At 36.2% G+C, this 19,232-nt stretch overlaps 1 protein-coding gene across 1 annotated transcript; it reads left to right on the top strand.

Moving 5' to 3' along the window:
- Positions 1-3,485: 3,485 nt before the first annotated feature.
- LOC121878077 (26S proteasome non-ATPase regulatory subunit 12-like) lies at positions 3,486-19,232 on the top strand. Its single transcript, XM_042384063.1, has 9 exons — positions 3,486-3,558; positions 6,316-6,551; positions 8,572-8,789; positions 10,240-10,399; positions 12,015-12,151; positions 13,326-13,550; positions 14,402-14,561; positions 16,044-16,121; positions 18,680-19,232. The coding sequence occupies exons 2-9, from the start codon at positions 6,324-6,326 to the stop codon at positions 18,902-18,904; spliced, it is 1,431 nt and encodes a 476-aa protein (XP_042239997.1). The 5' UTR covers positions 3,486-3,558; positions 6,316-6,323; the 3' UTR covers positions 18,905-19,232.

Here is a 19,232-nt window from a genome sequence, read left to right as displayed (position 1 = left end):
GTACACTGTTTGTATACCTGCACTGTCTCTGTACACTGTTTATATACCTGCACTGTCTATGTACACTGTTTGTATACCTGTACTGTCTCTGCACACTGTTTGTATACCTGCACTGTCTATGTACACTGTTTGTATACCTGCACTGTCTCTGTACACTGTTTGTATACCTGCACTGTCTATGTACACTGTTTGTATACCTGCACTGTCTATGTACACCGTTTGTATACCTGCACTGTCTATGTACACTGTTTGTATACGTGCACTGTCTATGTACACTGTTTGTATACTGCACTGTCTATGTACACCGTTTGTATACCTGTACTATCTCTGTACACTGTTTGTATACCTGTACTATCTCTGTACACTGTTTGTATACCTGTACTATCTCTGTACACTGTTTGTATACCTGTACTATCTCTGTACACTGTTTGTATACCTGTACTATCTCTGTACACTGTTTGTATACCTGTACTATCTCTGTACACTGTTTGTATACCTGTACTGTCTATGTACACTGTTTGTATACCTGCACTGTTTATGTACACTATATACTGCTCTGTGTATGTACACTGTATACTTGCATTGTCTATGTACACTCTTTATATATCGGCACTGTCTATGTACTGTCTGTATACCTGTACTGTTTATATACATATTTATCTACCTATCTGTTTTTGTTCAGATTTGTTTTTTCACTTTACGTGGTTGGGTTGGTTACATCGTTACCTAAATTAACCATGAAACGAACTTCACTTCATTAACTCTCACATAATTTCAAAGGTTTCCACCCGCCAGCCATTTAATGCAGTTTGTGTAATCACTTCTATTATGAGGCTCGAGGGTAGTTGAGAAAAGCTTCCCAAGTTTTTCATTCTTTCAGATACTTTTGAGATAGCCTTTGTAATATCATTAATGTTATTATTTTAGAATATAGATTACTGTTTCACGTCTACCCAACTCCAGCCATCACTGTCACTCATGAACTTGTCCACCTCCACCACTACTATATACTGTAGATCCTGCCTTCTGCTAATTTATTCTTTTTTTACGGCACACTACACGCCGTGCCGTTAAACTCTTGTCATCGTTGTCCCCATAAAGTAACACAACAGCACAGTACCGCCTCTCCCTCTCTCTGGTGAAAGCAACACACTTTCTTTTACGACGCTTCCTGTCGTTCATGGGTGTCGTTGCTGCAGCTCGAGGAAGGCAGCAGACGCGTCGATTTCAAGGCTGCATAACTTCCCCTCAACTGCCCTCCATCCTTTCTTCCCTCTGGAGGAGAATTCGTCCGCTTTCTGAAGAGGAGGCGACGTCTGACGCTTGGTAAATGGTTGTTTTATGAGCTTGAGTTTATGGCTGTTGTGATCATCCTCTTGACGGTGCAGGAACTGACAGTGAGCCAAGACACGGCGGTGAAGGAGGAGTGGTGAGCAGTAAGCCAAGGAGTGAGCCAAGCGAGCTAACTGGTCTCACAAAGGGAGCTCACTAACAACGAATATATTTAATTATATTTGGAATAAACATAGCGAAAAGAACATGCCAAGTTGAATAAGGGTAACCAAGAATAAGTCAGAAATTACGTCAGCGAGTGTCAATCCTCAATTAGTTAGTTCGTCAATCACTCAGGAAAAGTACTCGTAGACGATTTTCAAAAGTATCCTTGAAAAATCGATGACATTAGAAATTGTCAAATACTTCGGAATGTGAGCACAATAAGTCACTACACCATGTCATAATACCTAATCAAACCTAAATTAACCTAAAGAAAATAACCACCTAACCTAACCAAACAATTCATCGCATAATTAATCACTATACGATACAAAAGAGACTAAAGTATATATATAATGGCCGTATAAGAGGCCAGTAAAGTGACTCCCCGAACCTGATATAGATGCTAATGTTAGTATGTTATTACGACAACTTCCACTACTTGGCGTTGATGAGGGAGCCAAGTTTCTCTTCATAACATTCTCTCTCTCTCTCTCTCTCTCTCTCTCTCTCACTCCTCTCACCCATATTACTACTGTATACTATAGGCCGACAAGGGGTGGCATAATAGAAGTCTATATTTAACACTCCCGAGGTCATTACTCAGTCGAGTGTTCATACCATGTGCTGCTGGATACCCGCCCCACGAGGGGTCACAGCTTAAAGATGAAGAAGCCACAAGTTCAGAAAATTATCAGAGCAAACGTTTTTGGAGTGAGAATTGTAAACTCTTGGAACATTCTTCCAGAGATTGTTGTGGTGGCACCTAGTGTGAGCTCATTCAAGACCAGACTTGACCAACACTGGCGCAGGTACAGATACATCCTGGAATCAGGATGTCGGTCACGCTGGAATAACCCGTTATAGTACATCCTTCTTTCCTCACACAGCAAAACTGTGGAATGCTCTGCCTCCTGTGTTTCCATACTCATACAATCTGTCTCACTTCAAAAATCTGGTTTTCCGGCATCTTTGTGATGTAGATTAATATAATCTCTTTCTTTATATTTTGTATTTCTTTTTACTCTTATTTTATCGCCCCCTAGGCCCCGTTGCGGGTCGATTACCTGTGCCAGGGTGATATATTCCCCGTGAAAAAAAAATATCAGCAGGCCGTAACAGAGATGTGACCGACCGACGACCGACCAAACGGCTAACGACCCGACAAGTAGCGAGGATAAATATAAAAATGTAGTTCACCCTTTTAATTACAGAAAACTAGGTTTATTTACGTTTTCTGTTATACTTTTTTAATTTTTTATTGGAAACTAAACTAAAGGTATGAAAGATAAGTAAGTTGATAGAAAGATAAGCAGAGGCAGGTAGGTAGGTAGTTAGGTAGGTAAATAGGTAGGTAAGTGGGCAGGTAGTCAGGTAGCTAGGTAGAAATTAGGTAAGTCCAGCTGCAGAGCTTAAGATAGAGTAACAACATAGCGCCCGCATGTCACCGAGTTGACCGAACTCTATCTTAGGCTCTGGTTCACTCCAGAGCTGTAGATAGAGTTCGGTCAACAAGGTGATATATGGGCGCTATGTTGTTACGGCTCTGGAGTGAACACGTTCACCCACTGGAGAGAGCTATTTTCCTTTCTATATAGCGACAGAATAATTGGTTGTGTGTACCTGTTGCCAAGAGATAGACATGAAGGAACCAGTTTATTTATTTGTTAGATCCGTATTCTGTATTAGTGAGATTACGTTTTCATATACTCTATAACTTGAGTGATAATTGATATATTATAACTATACAGACATATTAATAATATTTTTATTACTCTATTTTTCTAAATATTTCTACCAAACTAAAATTCTTAAAAAAATAATCTATAACACCACATCTGTAATGTTCCATCGACTTCCTTTATTTCATATTTAGTTTTATAAGGAATATATTTTAATAAGAGTAACACAATTCAAAATTAGTAAAAATTAATTTATTTCATTAACTATATTATAGAAGAGATGTATAAGAAGTGAGAAATGAGTGAGAAGTCGAGGGTGTGTGTGGGTAGAGCGGCTCGGCAACATTTGTTTACATGAGTTGTGTCACTGACGGTCCTTAAGGTAACACTGCTCTTATCTTTTCTCTAAATTACTCATACAGGTTAATAGTTATTCTACTTTTACATTAATGGTTTATTTGTGATAAACCGATGGTAAAGAGTGTGTAGGTTTAAACAAAGGCAAGTGAGATGGATGTATGTTTGTTGAGCCTTTACCGAGTGTGTTGTGGAGTTCTCGGCAGCTTACTTAGACAATTTAACAAGTACCGGTTTATTTAATGGTAAATATTTCGAAGTTGCCATGAATGGAAATTGCTATAGAAAATAGGGTTTGGCAAAAATAGAGGAGACGGTCTATAAAAAAATTCATGTTTTCTTCAGTTGTTGGGATGATGACAACTAATAAAAACGATACAACATTTTTCTTTAATTTTTAAGTTTCTTTTTTTTTTCTCACTATTTACGGCCATCTGTAGTGGACAGTACATGAAAGATGAGTGAAATTTCTGGGTAAAACCATAAAAATTATCATATGGCAGTCATTTCAGGTATTATTTTAGTTTTGCTCATTTTGCCATGATCCAGCTAAGTTCCTATTAATGCTCTTTTACCATTACTGGCGAAAAATGCAAGAAATATATTTGACCTTGACTGGCAGCATTTGGCATTTATTTCACAGCGAGTTGATCTTTGTGTAGCTGTAAACATACATACCAGGTAACAATACTTCTGTTGGAAATTTATCATTGTAAAAGAGGAGACATTTACTAGAACTTAATAGAACCTAACATAACCAACCAAAGAAATGTACCTAACTTCCTATTAAACAGAGCGCGCTCACGGTAAAATAGCATAAGTAGGAACTTGGCCGGTCACGGCAAAATGTCCACTACGTTAAGTTAGTGGACGCTACAGTGTAAATATCCCAGAAGACCAACTCCAGCTCGGTAGACCACATACCATATAAGCATCCTTTTTATTTCATGTTATAAGCTTCACTTTCCTGATTCGTTTCTGTATTCTCTGTGCAAATCCCTTTATTTTTTTTTTCACGATATTGTATGTATGAATGATGAGACACATATAGCTAATATAGTTGGATTCAAATTCCATATTATAGGTTTGGATAATTTTCCATATTCTTTGGAATATAACTGGTTTCAAAGTGAACTTTTATGTTCCTATACAAGGAAGCAATCTTGAATTTTACTATGTAGTTATGACGCCTGTGCTGGTTTTTCTTTATTGTATCGCAAGTTATCTGTACCTGTGGAAGATGAAGACCGTCTCAGAGTTCATCTTTCAACATGGACTAGTTGGCCGGGGGTGCAAGTGTTCAAAATGTGGCAGAGAACACCGCAAAGAAGAAATAGATGTATCTGTGCAGTAACCGATAAATGTAAAATTACACAATGCCACTTCAAGAAAGTTGTTTTCATATGTATACCTGATATCAAAGTAAGTTATTTCCGTTTAATATGTCGGTGGGGGGGGGGGGTCCGATGAGTGGAGGCCCCCCGGTTAGGAAGTTTGGTAAAGTTATGTAGGTTTGGTTGGTTAGGTCAGGTTCTGTGCATTGTTGTTTCCATTGTTATAATTATTTGTCTTTGCATAACCGGTGATCGCTGTGATATTTTTGGTGAGAGGCAAACACTATCATTCTGAATTTTTTCTGTTTTGATAACTGTGAAGTGATTAATAACTTCGAAAGTGGCTAGCAAGCATCCTGCTGAGTCTCCTGCCTCTAGGAAAGCCAAGGCTTCGAGTTGAGGAAGACTGTCTCTCTGGAAATGAAGTTAGACATTGTTAAGCGGCAGCAGGAGGTTTGTTATTACGTATTAATGTTGTGAGTGTTGGTTAAATTTTTTTATTTATTTAATAAATAAAGGATAGCTTCTTCTGTGATACATGTCTGTGATGGACATCCCAGGAATGTATCCCATTGAAACTCATATTAAAGGCTCCTCATTTATGTTAGGGTTTCCAGGAACGCAACCATCAAAAGTCTTTGCAGCTCTGAAAGCTTCTAGAATCTCGAACCTTACCTACATCTATTAACACTTTATATAAGTACTGTACATCTGAATTTCCTGAAAGTATATCATAAGTACTGTATGATTATTTTACTTGAACTAATTTATTATAATCTTAAATAAGCCAGTCTGTGATTGAGTTGTTTTGAACAGTTGTGCCTCCCTGCTGATATGAACATCTGAATAACAGATTCTGTCTAAGTAACGACATCACTGTGGCTTACTTAGTTGGGTACTCGTGGTCTTTACTGCACTGTATAAATACTGATACAGTACTGTATACTGTACCAATAAGATACAAAATAAAGTTTGTAATGACCAACTCCTCCCCTTGTAGTGGCTAAGGTTGAGTTGGAAGTGATACTGTTTCTGAATTTATTCTGTAATGTCTTGGTCACACAAGTTGGGTTTTGAGAAGAACTCTTTGTTGTCAGTCTGTTGATGCTGTATCATACCGGGTACATTGGTTACCTGATCCATACCTAATTACCAAATAAGATTTCAGGATTATTTCCTCATTTCTTCTTAATCCATTTTGTTGTAATAAGCTCTTGTTTTGTAACAAGTGCTTTATTTACAATTATTTATCATGAAAGATCGATGTGAATTGTTCAGTGGAAAGAATCGCAGCAAAATTAATGTGTAGTTGGGAAATCAAAGCTACATAAACAATGTTTCTATTATTTAATGTGACTTTGATTTCCCAAAATGATATTTTGTGTTACTGTTACTGTACTGTAAGTCCTGTTTGTTGTGCTGACCCTAAACGTTCTCTCTTGATGCAGCAGCCACCATGTCGTCAGAAAAGAAACCAACCGAAAAGAAGCCTGTGGAGGCAGGAGGCACTGAGGACAGCACATTGGGTAATGTAATATCTGAAGGTGGAAGACTTGTTAAAATGGAGGTTGATTATTCAACCACGTGTGATGAAAAGATACCAGCGGCTCAACAGATGGCTAAGGACGGTCGAGTACAAGAGGCAGTGGACAGCCTCATGGTGCTGGAGAAACAGACAAGAACTGTGAGTAATAATTAATACAGATTCCTATCCATATTCTTTAGTAAAAACAAAAGTTATACTGTAATGGACATTGAAACTACTTTCATTAACAAATGTTCTTTTGACATGAAGCAATGAAGCAACTTGACTACCAGTGGAACAGAATGTTTCAGGGATTGCCCAGAAATCTGTAGGTTTGTCAGTTTGTAAATGGGTCATTTAAGTGGCAACATTAAGTAGGGGTGGAAATAAAAATTTTTATCAACTTATTAGTTGGGGTAGTGACGAGAAGAAATTTTCCCATTTCACAGAAATTTCACCTGCTCATTTGAAAACACAAGACATTGCTTTAATCATTACTTAGCTACTGTTATGATTGGAGTTTGTTATTTTTTAGAAAGTGTACATTGACCATTTCCATGTGACAGTCAAACTTTCTGTTGACCATTATTGAGTTGTGTTGTTCCTGGTTGTGGTAATCAAGGGGGGCCAACAGTTGTCTCTTCTTTCATTATCTCACCATAATCATAACTCGGTGGGAAAGTACAAAAGATTTACAGGCAGTCCCTGAATTATGATCATCCACACTTACAAATGGGTTCCCAATACTTGTACATTATTTTTGTTGTTCTATTTTGCTTAACATCACTTTATTTACAGTACAGTACAGTGATCCCTCGGTTAACGAGCGCCTCGGTTAATGAAATTTCGGTTAACGAATTACCTTCCATAAGATTCTTAACTTCGGTTAACGAGCATTCCCTCGATTAACGAATTCCTTACGAGCGCCCCTCAACATGTTTTCGCTTGCACACTAGCTGTCGTATTTGTCTGCCAATACAGTAATCGGTTCTAGGGCTTAAATTCCATACTATTTTAGTAAATATCAAGAAGTTTGTACTATTCAATAATTTTAAAAGTCTTATATTAAAATTTTTAGTCATTTTAACAATTATTTAACATAATTTAAGTATAGTGAAACTAGTTTTTAGCACTCCAAACAGCCTGTCAGCACACCATATAGGTGTCAGTCTCTGTCTTTTCAGTGGAGGTAACATCTTGCTTCAGACTCTCTTCAACATAAATGCTTTTTTTCTGTGTTTCCAGTCAAATTATTGGTTATTTTGAAATTTATTTTACATATTGACAATATATAATGCAGTGCAGTGTTGATTTAAAGAAAATAATCTTGAATTACACCAAGTGAACTAAAATTTTATGGGTGAAATGGCGCATGGGGTGACCTCTCTTCCACCCCAATGCCTTCTGTTCTCCCTTCTCCTCGACCCCCATTCTAATTCCCATCATCATCAACCAGGAGCCTTCTACATGCACACCTCAAAGTAAGTGTGCTTTACTGCATTTATTTTTCGTTTGTATGTAATTTTCGGTGAGCTGGAACCAATTACCCAAAAACCCATTGAAACAATGGTTTCGGTTAACGAATTTTTCGGTTATCGAGCAACCTTCTGGAACGATTTGTGCTCGTTAACCGAGGGACCACTGTACTGCATATTTACTTTATTTGTTATGTATGGGATATTATTGTTGTTTTGTATGGGCAGGGTTCTGTCTTAACCTAACCTAAATTATGGAATTAACACTGTTCTGACTTACAAACAAATTGACTTATGATCAAGGTCCAGGAACGTATCCCTGTCGTAAGTCGGGGACTGCCTGTATTGAAAAATAGGTGATGTGCTGTACATGGTTAGCCCTTGTTAGTTGTGAATGTGAGGTACATATTGTTTATCAAAATAGATGCTACTTGCATTGCTTACACTTACCTTGCATCACTCTTCTGTATTATTTTTCCCATTCTTTGATACTTCTGTAGCTTTTTATCCATCCCATGCTAAGGTGACAGAGAAGAGAAGTTAATAGACTGACGCACAGTAGATAGAAATTTTGACGTAGTTTGTCAGTAATGGCCGAGAATAAATACCTTGTAGCTACAATGTGAGTTATGAGAATATACAAATCGTATAGATGCCAGCTAGGTATTGCTGATTCCTACGTACTCATTATCTTCTCTCCTCAGGGGGCTGATGCTCACTCTACCAGCAGAGTTCTCGTGGCTGTCGTGGAGATTTGTTTTGATGCCGGAGAATGGAATCTGTTAAATGAAACTGTTGTTACACTCACTAAGAAGCGTTCTCAGATCAAGATGGCTGTCACCAAGATGGTTCAGAAATGCTGTGACTATGTAGACAAGGCACCAGACAAAGATGCTAAACTCAAGTTGATGGATACATTAAGGTTTGTTCAGCTATACTGTACCTTGTGTTGGAAGAATCTCATTATTCTTTATTTTATGTTATGGGATACAATTCCTGCTCTTACACTGGAGTTCTGTGTTCCTCTTTGGACAGTTTCCAAAGTTTCATAATATCTTCTCAAATTCATAGTTGCTACATCAGTTTCATGTACTGTACTGTGTAAACAAGACTCTTATAAACGTGGTCTCTTGTGTGTTACTACCGCCAATCTTCTTTCATATTAGGTGCAATGTTTTTCCATTAGTCATTTCTACTGTTTGTTATCTATCTTTGCTCCTAATATCATAAAATGGCTTATACCGCGTCCCCAGTTTTGTGGTCATTGTTGTCTTTAACAGTTCATAATTTTATGCCTCAGTCACCTGATGACAGCTCTCCATATTACATGGTTTCTTGCAGTCTCTTTTGTCAGAGTAAGTCATTGAGGAGAGAGATTGATTTCATATAGTCCTTATGAGGCCATCAGGCAGAAAGGTGCCCAGGTACATAGAAAAGTCAGAAATGTATAGAAAGACAGCCAGACAAAATCTGCCTAGCATCATATAAATCAATCTGAGCACCGTCCTCATATCTGAAGGTTGGCAACTTCAGTCCTCCACTCTAAACATTCTCAGGCTGTGTTTCCAATCTTCTGAGGCTCTGTATCTCAATGGGAACCCAATTTTTATTTTCAATCATCCATCCCAATCTCTGCCTTCCCCTGGCCCTCCTACCCTCAACTTTGCTCATTAATATTCTGCTATTATTCCCTCATGCCCTAATTATATGACCAAAGTATTTCATTTTTATTTTTCTGTACAATAGTACAAGTATTTCTCTTGAAGTTTTTGTAAATCTTAAAACTTCTTCATTTGCTTTCCTGTCATTGTAGCTTATTCTTAGTATTTGCCTGAAACATCATGTTTCAATGGCCTCCAACCTCTTTCTGGTTTCAGCCTTTCTGCAGTTTTTTTTTTTTAAATAAGAGATTGAAAATATATGAGTTGACAACATATATGACTTTTGTGGTTTTATGTAAGAGTTGTGATGGTTATTGCAGTCACGCACAGTAAACGTTGACATTGACAGGTACTGTATGTCATCGCCCAGACAGCTTCTCATTCTTCCATTCTTTTTTCTTTTTCCAATTTCTTGCAACCATAAATCTACATTGCTTTATTTGGAATTATATTCTCAAACTGCCCTTATTCTTCATCCCTTCTCATCACTATCCTTAATTTAGTGTGTCTATTTTCATTGGATTAGTCATTCAAATCTTTTAACCACATTCACTGTCTTCAACTCCCTAACTTTAATGAAATTTTAAGTTCTGTGGAAATGTTGGACAAATTATTGGCATAAATATGTTTGTTTATCTCAATATATTGGCGAATCTCTGTATAGTTTATGGACGTACAATAAATATTTATTATTTCGCAAATTGTTAACAGGACAGTTACTGCGGGCAAGATTTATGTGGAGGTGGAGCGTGCACGGCTCACCCACAAGTTGGCTGTGATGAAGGAGGCTGAGGGAGACATTACTGAGGCTGCCACTATCCTACAGGAGCTACAGGTTGAAACTTTTGGCTCAATGGAACGTAAAGAAAAGGTCAGATTGATTTCTTTTTACAAAATTTATTATTAAGTGGAGTAATTGAACAGGGACTTGAAATACTGTAGCTGCTATTTGGTATTCATGGGTAACCAACTTAAGTGTGATAAATGGCCATAAACCAGTGATGGTGATGATGATTATAGAGAATAGATTGAATTGTTTGTACTCTGCCTTCTCATAGCTACACTTTTAATATCTATCTACTCAATGACTGGCAATTTTCAGTGTTTTAAACCTTTAACCCATTTGGTACAGACACCCCACATATGGAAAATGGTCCACTTATGGCAATTACAGAGTTCTGCTGATACTTGTAAAATATGCCGTAATAGAAATAACAGGGCTTATGGAAGAGGGTTTTAGTAGAAACAAGGATAGCATGTTATTCATATCTAATGAAATGTAACACTTTAAATCCATCTGAGAATATCACCAAAATAGTTAATACCACAAATAAAATTGTCAAATAATGAAGTTATCAAATGACAGAAAAACAACATGCCGTTTATGAAGAGGGTTGGAAAAAGCATGTTATAAATGATGTATGACAAGTCACTGATTTAAATCCTCTCATAGATATAAAAATGTCATAATTATCCTAATGAAGTTACAAATGCACAAAAATCTAAAACATACCAAATAATAAAGCTGTTTTAATTTAAGTTCTTATGCAGTAGTATTATTTAGGTAAGATATGAAGAACAAACAAATATTTACGTGTTGGCCGGAACTCATCTGTTCGTGTGTTTTGAAGCATACGTTTACAGAGATAAATTAAATTAATGGCCAATGCAGCTATACTGTACTGTACTTTAGATAATTTGATATGACAGAAAACAATTAAATCACTTCACTGCAAAATTTGTCATAATTCAAATACTTTCTTATTCATTTTCTAGCCACAGCTGCTCTTTTTAGTCATTAATTTGAAGGTTGTAGAGGAGTTAAAACTGTATGTAATATGAAACTTTTTCAATTATGACACTTTAACATGTCAAAAATTGCTGATTTAAATCACTATTTTAAATAATTTTATATAAATCATGCCAACCCTGTGAATGGAAGGGAAATTTGTTGTGTCCAAAGTGCCACACCATGGATACACCTACAATTCAGACCAGCCACTTTAATTGGGTTAATCATCACAATATTATCACTTGCATCTTTACTGAGGGAAGGCCTCTAGTCACCCCCCCCCCTCGCTTTCTCTTATTCCTCTCTAGCATCATCTTGAAAACTAAATGAGAAGACCGAGTACACAATGTGATTGTGAGGTTGCTGATCTTTGGGTAAAGTTGAATCTGTGTGGCTTGAATTAGAACCTGCCCCTGTTTTAACCCTGTGATAATATTTTATTTGGTAATCAGATAATAATCATACTAGATTGTTTAACAAAAATGCAAGCATGGAGGGAGTTTGAACACAGTAAAATTTCATTATTAGATAACGTAGTTTAAAGGATTTTATGTGGATTTTCTTACCATTTAAAAGGAATCAGAACCTGTGTTTATACAGTATATACTCTACTGTACCTGATTTTTTTAGCAGATGAATATTACCTTTAATTGATTTTGAGATTTTAAATGAGGATATTTATTTTTTTCACCAGGTTGAAATGATTCTGGAGCAGATGCGTTTGTGTTTGTTGAAGAAGGACTTTGTTCGTACTCAAATTATTTCAAAGAAGATCAGCACAAAGTTCTTTGATTCTGAAGAAGTTGATGACCTCAAGCTCAAATTCTATAAGTAAGTTCAGCATTTTATATCTTTTTTGTTACCCCTCTGCTCCCCCCACCCAAAAATTTATATGAAGTTAAAGGTAATGATATTATAGCACATTTTGATAAGATTTTTGCTTAAAGCACATTTACAGTGTATTGTGTTTTGGTGAATATAAGCTGATCCACAACAATAATGAGTGCAAGAAATTTTTTCACATCTTTTAATAATTTTTCCAAGATTTGTGTCGTTACTCAGGTAGTCCGGCACTCAGGGTTTTTACAGTATTACACAAAGGTATTAAGTAATAAATAATTTCATATCTGCTCTGCAATCTTGGTTCATAATGGTTCAACTTTGCTTCAGCTCGTTTTTTTGTATATGGTGGTCATATTTACAGAAAACATGAAACAAAACATGTCACCTTTTTAATTTGGTCCATGTTGGCTACCATATTTCCATGTTGCAAGTTCTTAAAATGTAATGTTGAAGTCATGATTTAAAGAAACTTTATGATACATATTTCATTATTTGTGTTGTCTTTTTACCCTTTATGATTTGTAGTAGCATATTTTATTTCTGTACTCATGTTAATTTAATGGTTCATGCCTTTGACACCTACATTTATTAGATCTTAAAAACATTTTCTCCTAAGCCCCCATCTCCTCCAGGCATGAAACTTAGGTTCACCTCTGGTAATACATATTACAACAGTGAGAGCAAAGCTGCCATTGTATAAGAATTAGAAATTAATGATAGGCATGGCAAATATTGTGAAAACTGAGAAATTTTTTAATTATGTGAAACTGGTAAACATGTAATTGACAAACTCTTGGATGATATGATCAATATTTTCTCTTTTCTGTACTGTCCCACTGTCACTGTCACCAGCAGAGTGGAGGTGCAGAAGGCTCTGTCCTCCATCCATCTTCTCATCCTTCCACCTGTCCATAAAAAATTTTTATGTATGCACTAATACATACCATTATGATTTGATATACTGTAAATGAATTTAGTGCCATTGTATTACTTAAACCTAAGATGACTTTGAATAGATCTGTATATTGTTTTATTATTTTGGTTTATTTATGTTGGGTGGTACTTATAGTATTGCAGGAGGAGGATATCTTACAACACCATTATGTACATCCTTGTATACAGTATTCAGATGCTGTAATTGTGTCATACTCTTTTTTTTCAGCTTGATGATTGATCTTGACAGCCACGATGGATCATTTCTGAGTATATGTCGTCACTACCGAGCCATCTATGACTCCAAAAGTGTGAAGGAGAGTGAAACAGAGAAGAAGAGAGTACTCAAGCATGTGGTCCTCTTTATAATTTTGGCCCCTTATGACAACGAACAGAGTGACCTTCTTCATCGAATCAAGGAAGACAAGACACTCGAAGATATTTCACAATATAAGTAGGAAGTGAAGAATTGAGTTTTAAATTAACTGAAACAAGTTGATAAGTATTATAGAAATGTATTGCATCGTGTAAAGATAGTAATGTAGTACAGGACGGTTGAAAGAGTGTGGAGTATTGGCTCACTACCAGATGAGGCAGCAAATTGGAATTACTGTAGTGGAAATATTGTGCTTGAGAACATTATGTTGAGGGAATACAATATAGAGAATATGAAGCATGGGTATAAAACAGTACTGTGAGAGTGTTTACAGAGTCAGGTATAGTTTGCTAAGATGCTTGAGAAACTTGATAAAAATGAGGCATCCAGAAATTAAGAGATGCTGTAGAAGTATTCAAAGTATCAGACAGTGCTGAGATGGTTTTGCCAAGGTAGTCTTGGCATATTGAGGATGGTGAAAAGTGTGTAATTGAGAGATGGTTGATGGGAGGTAGAGAGGAAGATCATGAAGAAGGTGGAGGGATGGATGACCAGGAAGCAGTTGTGTATGTGAATTATAGGAGAGGAAGACAATGAATGTTATATGGGTATATTTTAACAATAAGAGAGATAGATGAAAGCAAATGAAAAGAGAGTTTGTTTATGCTTGCTCTTTGGTCTGGCCAATTTACAATGGAGCAGAAGGGAACTTGCAGGTCTGTAAAAAAAAATTAGTGATTTAGTAAATATTGCTGGAAAGTTAAGTTGGTCCTGAAATAGTCAATAATATTTCTAGATCACTTTATATGATAGGGCCTTGATTATGGAAGGTTTTAAAGGGTTAGGCACTGAATTGAGACTGGGGATTTTTAAAATTTGCAAAATTTACTCATTTGAAGGAGTTCATATGAAATTCTAAAAATTTTCAGAGACCTCTTGCAGTTGTTTGTAACTGCTGAGTTGATCAAATGGTCAAGGCTGTGTGATGTGTATGAAGCAGAGCTGAGGTCAACTGCCACTACAGTATTCCCCAGTACTGAAGAGGGCAACGACAGATGGACAAAACTCAAGAACCGTGTAGTAGAGCACGTAAGTATATATTAGTGTATGACCAGTGTAGTAGAGCATATGAGTTTATCCAGTAAAACCCCAGTTATCCGGAGTCTGGGTAACCGGCACCAAAATAGAATAATTATAAAAATAAAAATTCCTCCCAAATTATCTACAGTACAATCATAAATTTGAATACTGCACACAACAGGGATGAGTTGCCATATTTATTGACATAATAAACAATAAAATTGATAAGTGGCATATCATCAAATACAGTAGCACATATTTTATGTACAAGAAAAATTAATTTCACACTCAAACTATCCTATGGGCAACATCACACAGTTCATCCAGGCCCAACTGCAGTGCTGGCTGTGTGTGCCGTGACGTCATATGAAGAGGGAACGCGGCCACTTAGTTATAGCCCAGTAACCCACTACCTCCACACTCATACAGAACCATACTCTTCATTTTTCCTATCTTATAGTTTTATATTATACGAGTACTTTCTTTATTTCTTAACCACATTAGAGTATTGTAATGATTTTTTCACAACTTTTATCGTTTCATTACATGTAATAAAATTCGTGGGGGGCTGGGCTGGCGAGTTGGTGATGTAGTTATAGTCCACCACCTCCACACAAATTCAGTTCCCACACATACACACCCATGCCCTTCATTTTTCTTATTTATAATTTTATATTATATCTTCTCTATCTCTAAGAACATCGTTTATAGAATGGAATAAGTGGTAAAGAAGTTCATTTTACTGAGACATGAATCTGTGAGGTCAGCCTGTAGCACTGGGCATTGTTGAATTTATTGTGGGATCATAAGAGTGAGGTTCATTTGACTAGGAAATCTCTTTATCCGGCACCACTCAATCCTTGCAGGTGCCGGTTAACTGGGATTCTACTATACAGGGGTTTACTCGACAACAGATACTGGTATACACTACACATCAGAGGCCACTACCCCTCAACCCCCAAAATTAAAGATTAAAACATGAAATCTCATTTTATAGCTGAGGAAGGGAGATAGTGAAGTGGGATATCTTCACTGTAACACCCCTGATGGCCTTACCCTTGTCAAGGGCTTCACTTTCTCCAGCAGCAAATATACTCTCTAGTTGCATTAATTTAAATGTTTCAAACAGTTCCACTCACAGTGAACCAGTGTTGTAGCAAGGCTTTGAACTCCAGGAATAGTGGTTGTTTCGAAAGCTAGTGATCATTCGAGATCACCGAGCCAAAACCCTGAAGTGGTTTACTTCTTGTTGTATACCACACATCTGTAAAGTTTCTGTTGATACAGAATTCATTTAGGGAGATTAGTGGGAAATCTGGTGATTCATCTCCTCCCATTCGCAGTCCTGCAAAACAAAAATTGATGCTTTGACCTTTGCATTTGTGGAGGTTTTACATGCTGAGACCTCACAGCCCATTCACCTTAACTTTTTTACATGAATAAGATTTAATCCTCCCTGTCCTCATTTTATATAATTGTCATACATTTCAGAATATTAGGATGATGGCCAAGTACTACACCAGGATCCATCTGAAGAGGATGGCAGAACTCCTTGATCTTTCTGTGAAGGTAAGTCTTTTATGTCTTCTTATTAATATCATAACAATATATCTTAAGTTATAAAATATTTTAGGCTATAAATGCACCGTATCCCATACAAAGTTTATTTTAATCCATCACAAATCAAATTATCTTAAATCTTGACCTCTTTTGGATGCCCAATTTAGATAATAGTCTGAGGGACAACTGTACTGTACCTAAAATATAAATTTTTAAATTTTGTACATTTATTATGGATATCATATTACTGAAGTTTAAGTCTTAATTTTCTGAAGTCTGTATTATCTTTGTACATTTATAAATGCTTTGAATGTGCTTATAGTATAGTCAGTATCCAGTATGAATTCCTTAACATATAGCATTTCATTCTTGTGTATTTTAATCTAGGGTAATTTTTAGCTAGAAAATGGGAATTGGGTTGATATGAGAGACCAGTTTGACCATGTTTTAACCACCACATGTTTATGTGTCGTTGGTTGATGCTAAGTTTATTACAGTATTTTCATTTCCAATTTTTTCATCTTTTGTGTTACTGTACAGTTATAATAATTATTATTTTTAATACTATTAAAATCGTTGATGTTGATATGACTGCGACTTTATGGTAATAACTTACAAGCACCTCACCAGGCATCACACGTGACTCCACTGCCAGGCAAATACACGCTGCAAATTTAAACTGTCTTGAGTGCGCTATTTAAAAAATAGGTGCGTGTAAATTAGCTTTTGGTATTAATTGAACAATCGTGTTATTCCAAAAACGCTTAAATCAAACGGGCGTAAAATGCGAGTTACCTGTAATGCTTAATTGGAACATTACTGTACACAGTTTACAGAAAATTATTTTAGGGAACAAAACTCTGGTTTACTTCCTGGATTTCTGTAGCTAAATTTGAAGTGCAATATCCATTCATAGCTAGATGAGTCTGCCTTCAGACAACCAACAGAGGGATGTTCAAAACATTGGATATAAATTTTTTTCTCCTGGGTGGCATGTTGTTAAATGACTTAGATCAGCAGAACCTTATTGAATACTAGATTTGATTCTCAAAACTTTTTATGAATAGGAGAAAAGTTATATATTGTTATCCATAATCATGAAAGTTTATAGCCTTCCTTCAATCTTTACTTTTATAGAAAGAGCTTCTTAATATTAGTCCTGGCAGACAGCTTAGAAAACTGCACTCATAATTACTGGCCATACACTTTATCCTAGTCATATTTAATAACGATAATTCATTTTGAGAAGTTCTTGGATGCCTATCCAGTAAATGAAGGGATTTTGATCCAAGTCTCTCTTACCAGTTTTGAGGCAAAATAAATATATTTTCTACTTACCTTATTAATTCTAATGAGACTCGAGCTATTATAACTTGTATTACTCCAGACCACTTTAAGGGACCTCACTCTTAAATAGTTAATAACTGTGGCACTGGCATGTTTATTAGGTGTTTTGGGAGCTGATGTCCCCTTGTGGCTTACTCAATATTTGTGACTTGACTGGCCTCCTCCATCCCTTTCTCAGCTGATTTGAAATCTCACAGGTCTCTCAACAAATGATACTTAGGCCATAAGTAAAAGATTGAAATTGGAAATCATATTCTATGGGTGAGAGGCAGTCAAGAGTCTTTGGATCCTTCACTTGGTGGGTTAATCTTTAACCCTTTGGATGCGACATGCGGGTAAACCCGCCCAAAATATTATATTAATTAAATGCGACAAGCGGGGATATCCCACGGCCTTGAAAAAACTTCCCCAAATGAGACGACATGCGGACATATTATGTATTGAGGTATAGGAGTATTTCCTGAATGCAATATAGCTTATTTTTGTACTATTTTGTTTGATATTATCTGAATATGTAATACATATCTAAATTTGCTGTTTAGTAACCAAATTGATTAAATTTATTTGCCATATACCAGACATTGATTTATACCAATTTCCTGCATTTTTGGGTATAAATGTCATTTGTTCTCTAAAATTTGCACACATATGTGAATTTTTGTTCCAGATTTGGAAAATATACTAAAAGTTCTCTAGGAAAAACATATAGAAAATGTGATTATATGAAATTCATTTTTGGCAGGATAATTGACACTTTTCAGGAACCGGCGCGAAATTTAATTACGCACCTAAAGAGTTAAGGACCTAAGTTATGAGTAGACAGTTTAAGTCCTGTGACACACCAAGGGATTTGTCCTGCTTTCTGTTTACCTTGTGTGCCTTTTTAAAGCTGGGTGGTTTATAGTTTAAGAGCAACCCTCACTAACCGCCTGGTGAGTGGTTTGCACTCACCTCTCGATTGATGCACATATGATATTGTCCTTACTTCAAACTACTACCCATTGGTCAGGGTAGGCTCTTGTAGAGGAAGTTCTTGGGGTGAATTTATCTCAAATCATTGAGGTTTTCCTCTCAGGCTTAGTATAAAGGTTGTTATTAACTACACATTATTTTACCTACTTTGGTTTTGTATTGTATTTTTTTTTCACACTACGGCACATATATTTTTTGTCTTTTTTTGATAGTGTAGAATAATTTTTATTTATTTTTATTTTTTTCAGGAAAGTGAAGAGTTCTTGTGTCAACTAGTAGTGTCTGGAACAGTAATAGCCCGCATGGATAGATTAGAAGGTGTGGTCAACTTCGGAACAACGCCGGAACACTCCCAGCTCTTGAACAGCTGGTCAGATTCATTACATCACCTCATGGCTCTTGTCAACAAAACTACTCACCTGATCAACAAGGAGGAAATGGTTCACAAGCACCTGTTGACAGTCAAGGAATAGTTAATTCCAGGCAGCAATGTAGGTTTGCTTTATCAGGAATATTTACAAAGGAAAATATGCATTATTTTCAATGTAATTTTTCTATTATATAATTTTAGTTTCGAACATTATTTGAAGGATCTGTTTGGTCATTTGAAAAATAATAATCCTCAAAAATTAAATTATTTCAACACATTACATAGTAACTGATAATCCTGGGTATGAGTGGGTTAGCCTATATTGGTGTGTAAGTTGTAATGCAAACAATGTTGAAAATACAATGAAGATTAGCACATTTATTACAGTACATTGTAATTATATTTCATAATAAATATTCAAATGTAATGTT

Source organism: Homarus americanus, unplaced genomic scaffold (assembly GCF_018991925.1).
Source record: "Homarus americanus isolate GMGI-L3 unplaced genomic scaffold, GMGI_Hamer_2.0 scaffold45562, whole genome shotgun sequence".
Taxonomy (NCBI): domain Eukaryota; kingdom Metazoa; phylum Arthropoda; class Malacostraca; order Decapoda; family Nephropidae; genus Homarus; species Homarus americanus.
Note: the sequence above shows the minus strand (reverse complement) of the source record. Positions and strands in the feature narration are given on the sequence as shown.

Bases quoted from the DNA above. Each gene is read 5' to 3' on its own strand.
- LOC121878077 (XM_042384063.1), top strand. From the start codon at position 6,324: ATGTCGTCAGAAAAGAAACCAACCGAAAAGAAGCCTGTGGAGGCAGGA. The intron at 8,790-10,239 runs GTTTGTTCAGCT...AATTGTTAACAG, and splicing joins AAGTTGATGGATACATTAAG to GACAGTTACTGCGGGCAAGA. The intron at 12,152-13,325 runs GTAAGTTCAGCA...CTTTTTTTTCAG, and splicing joins CTCAAGCTCAAATTCTATAA to CTTGATGATTGATCTTGACA.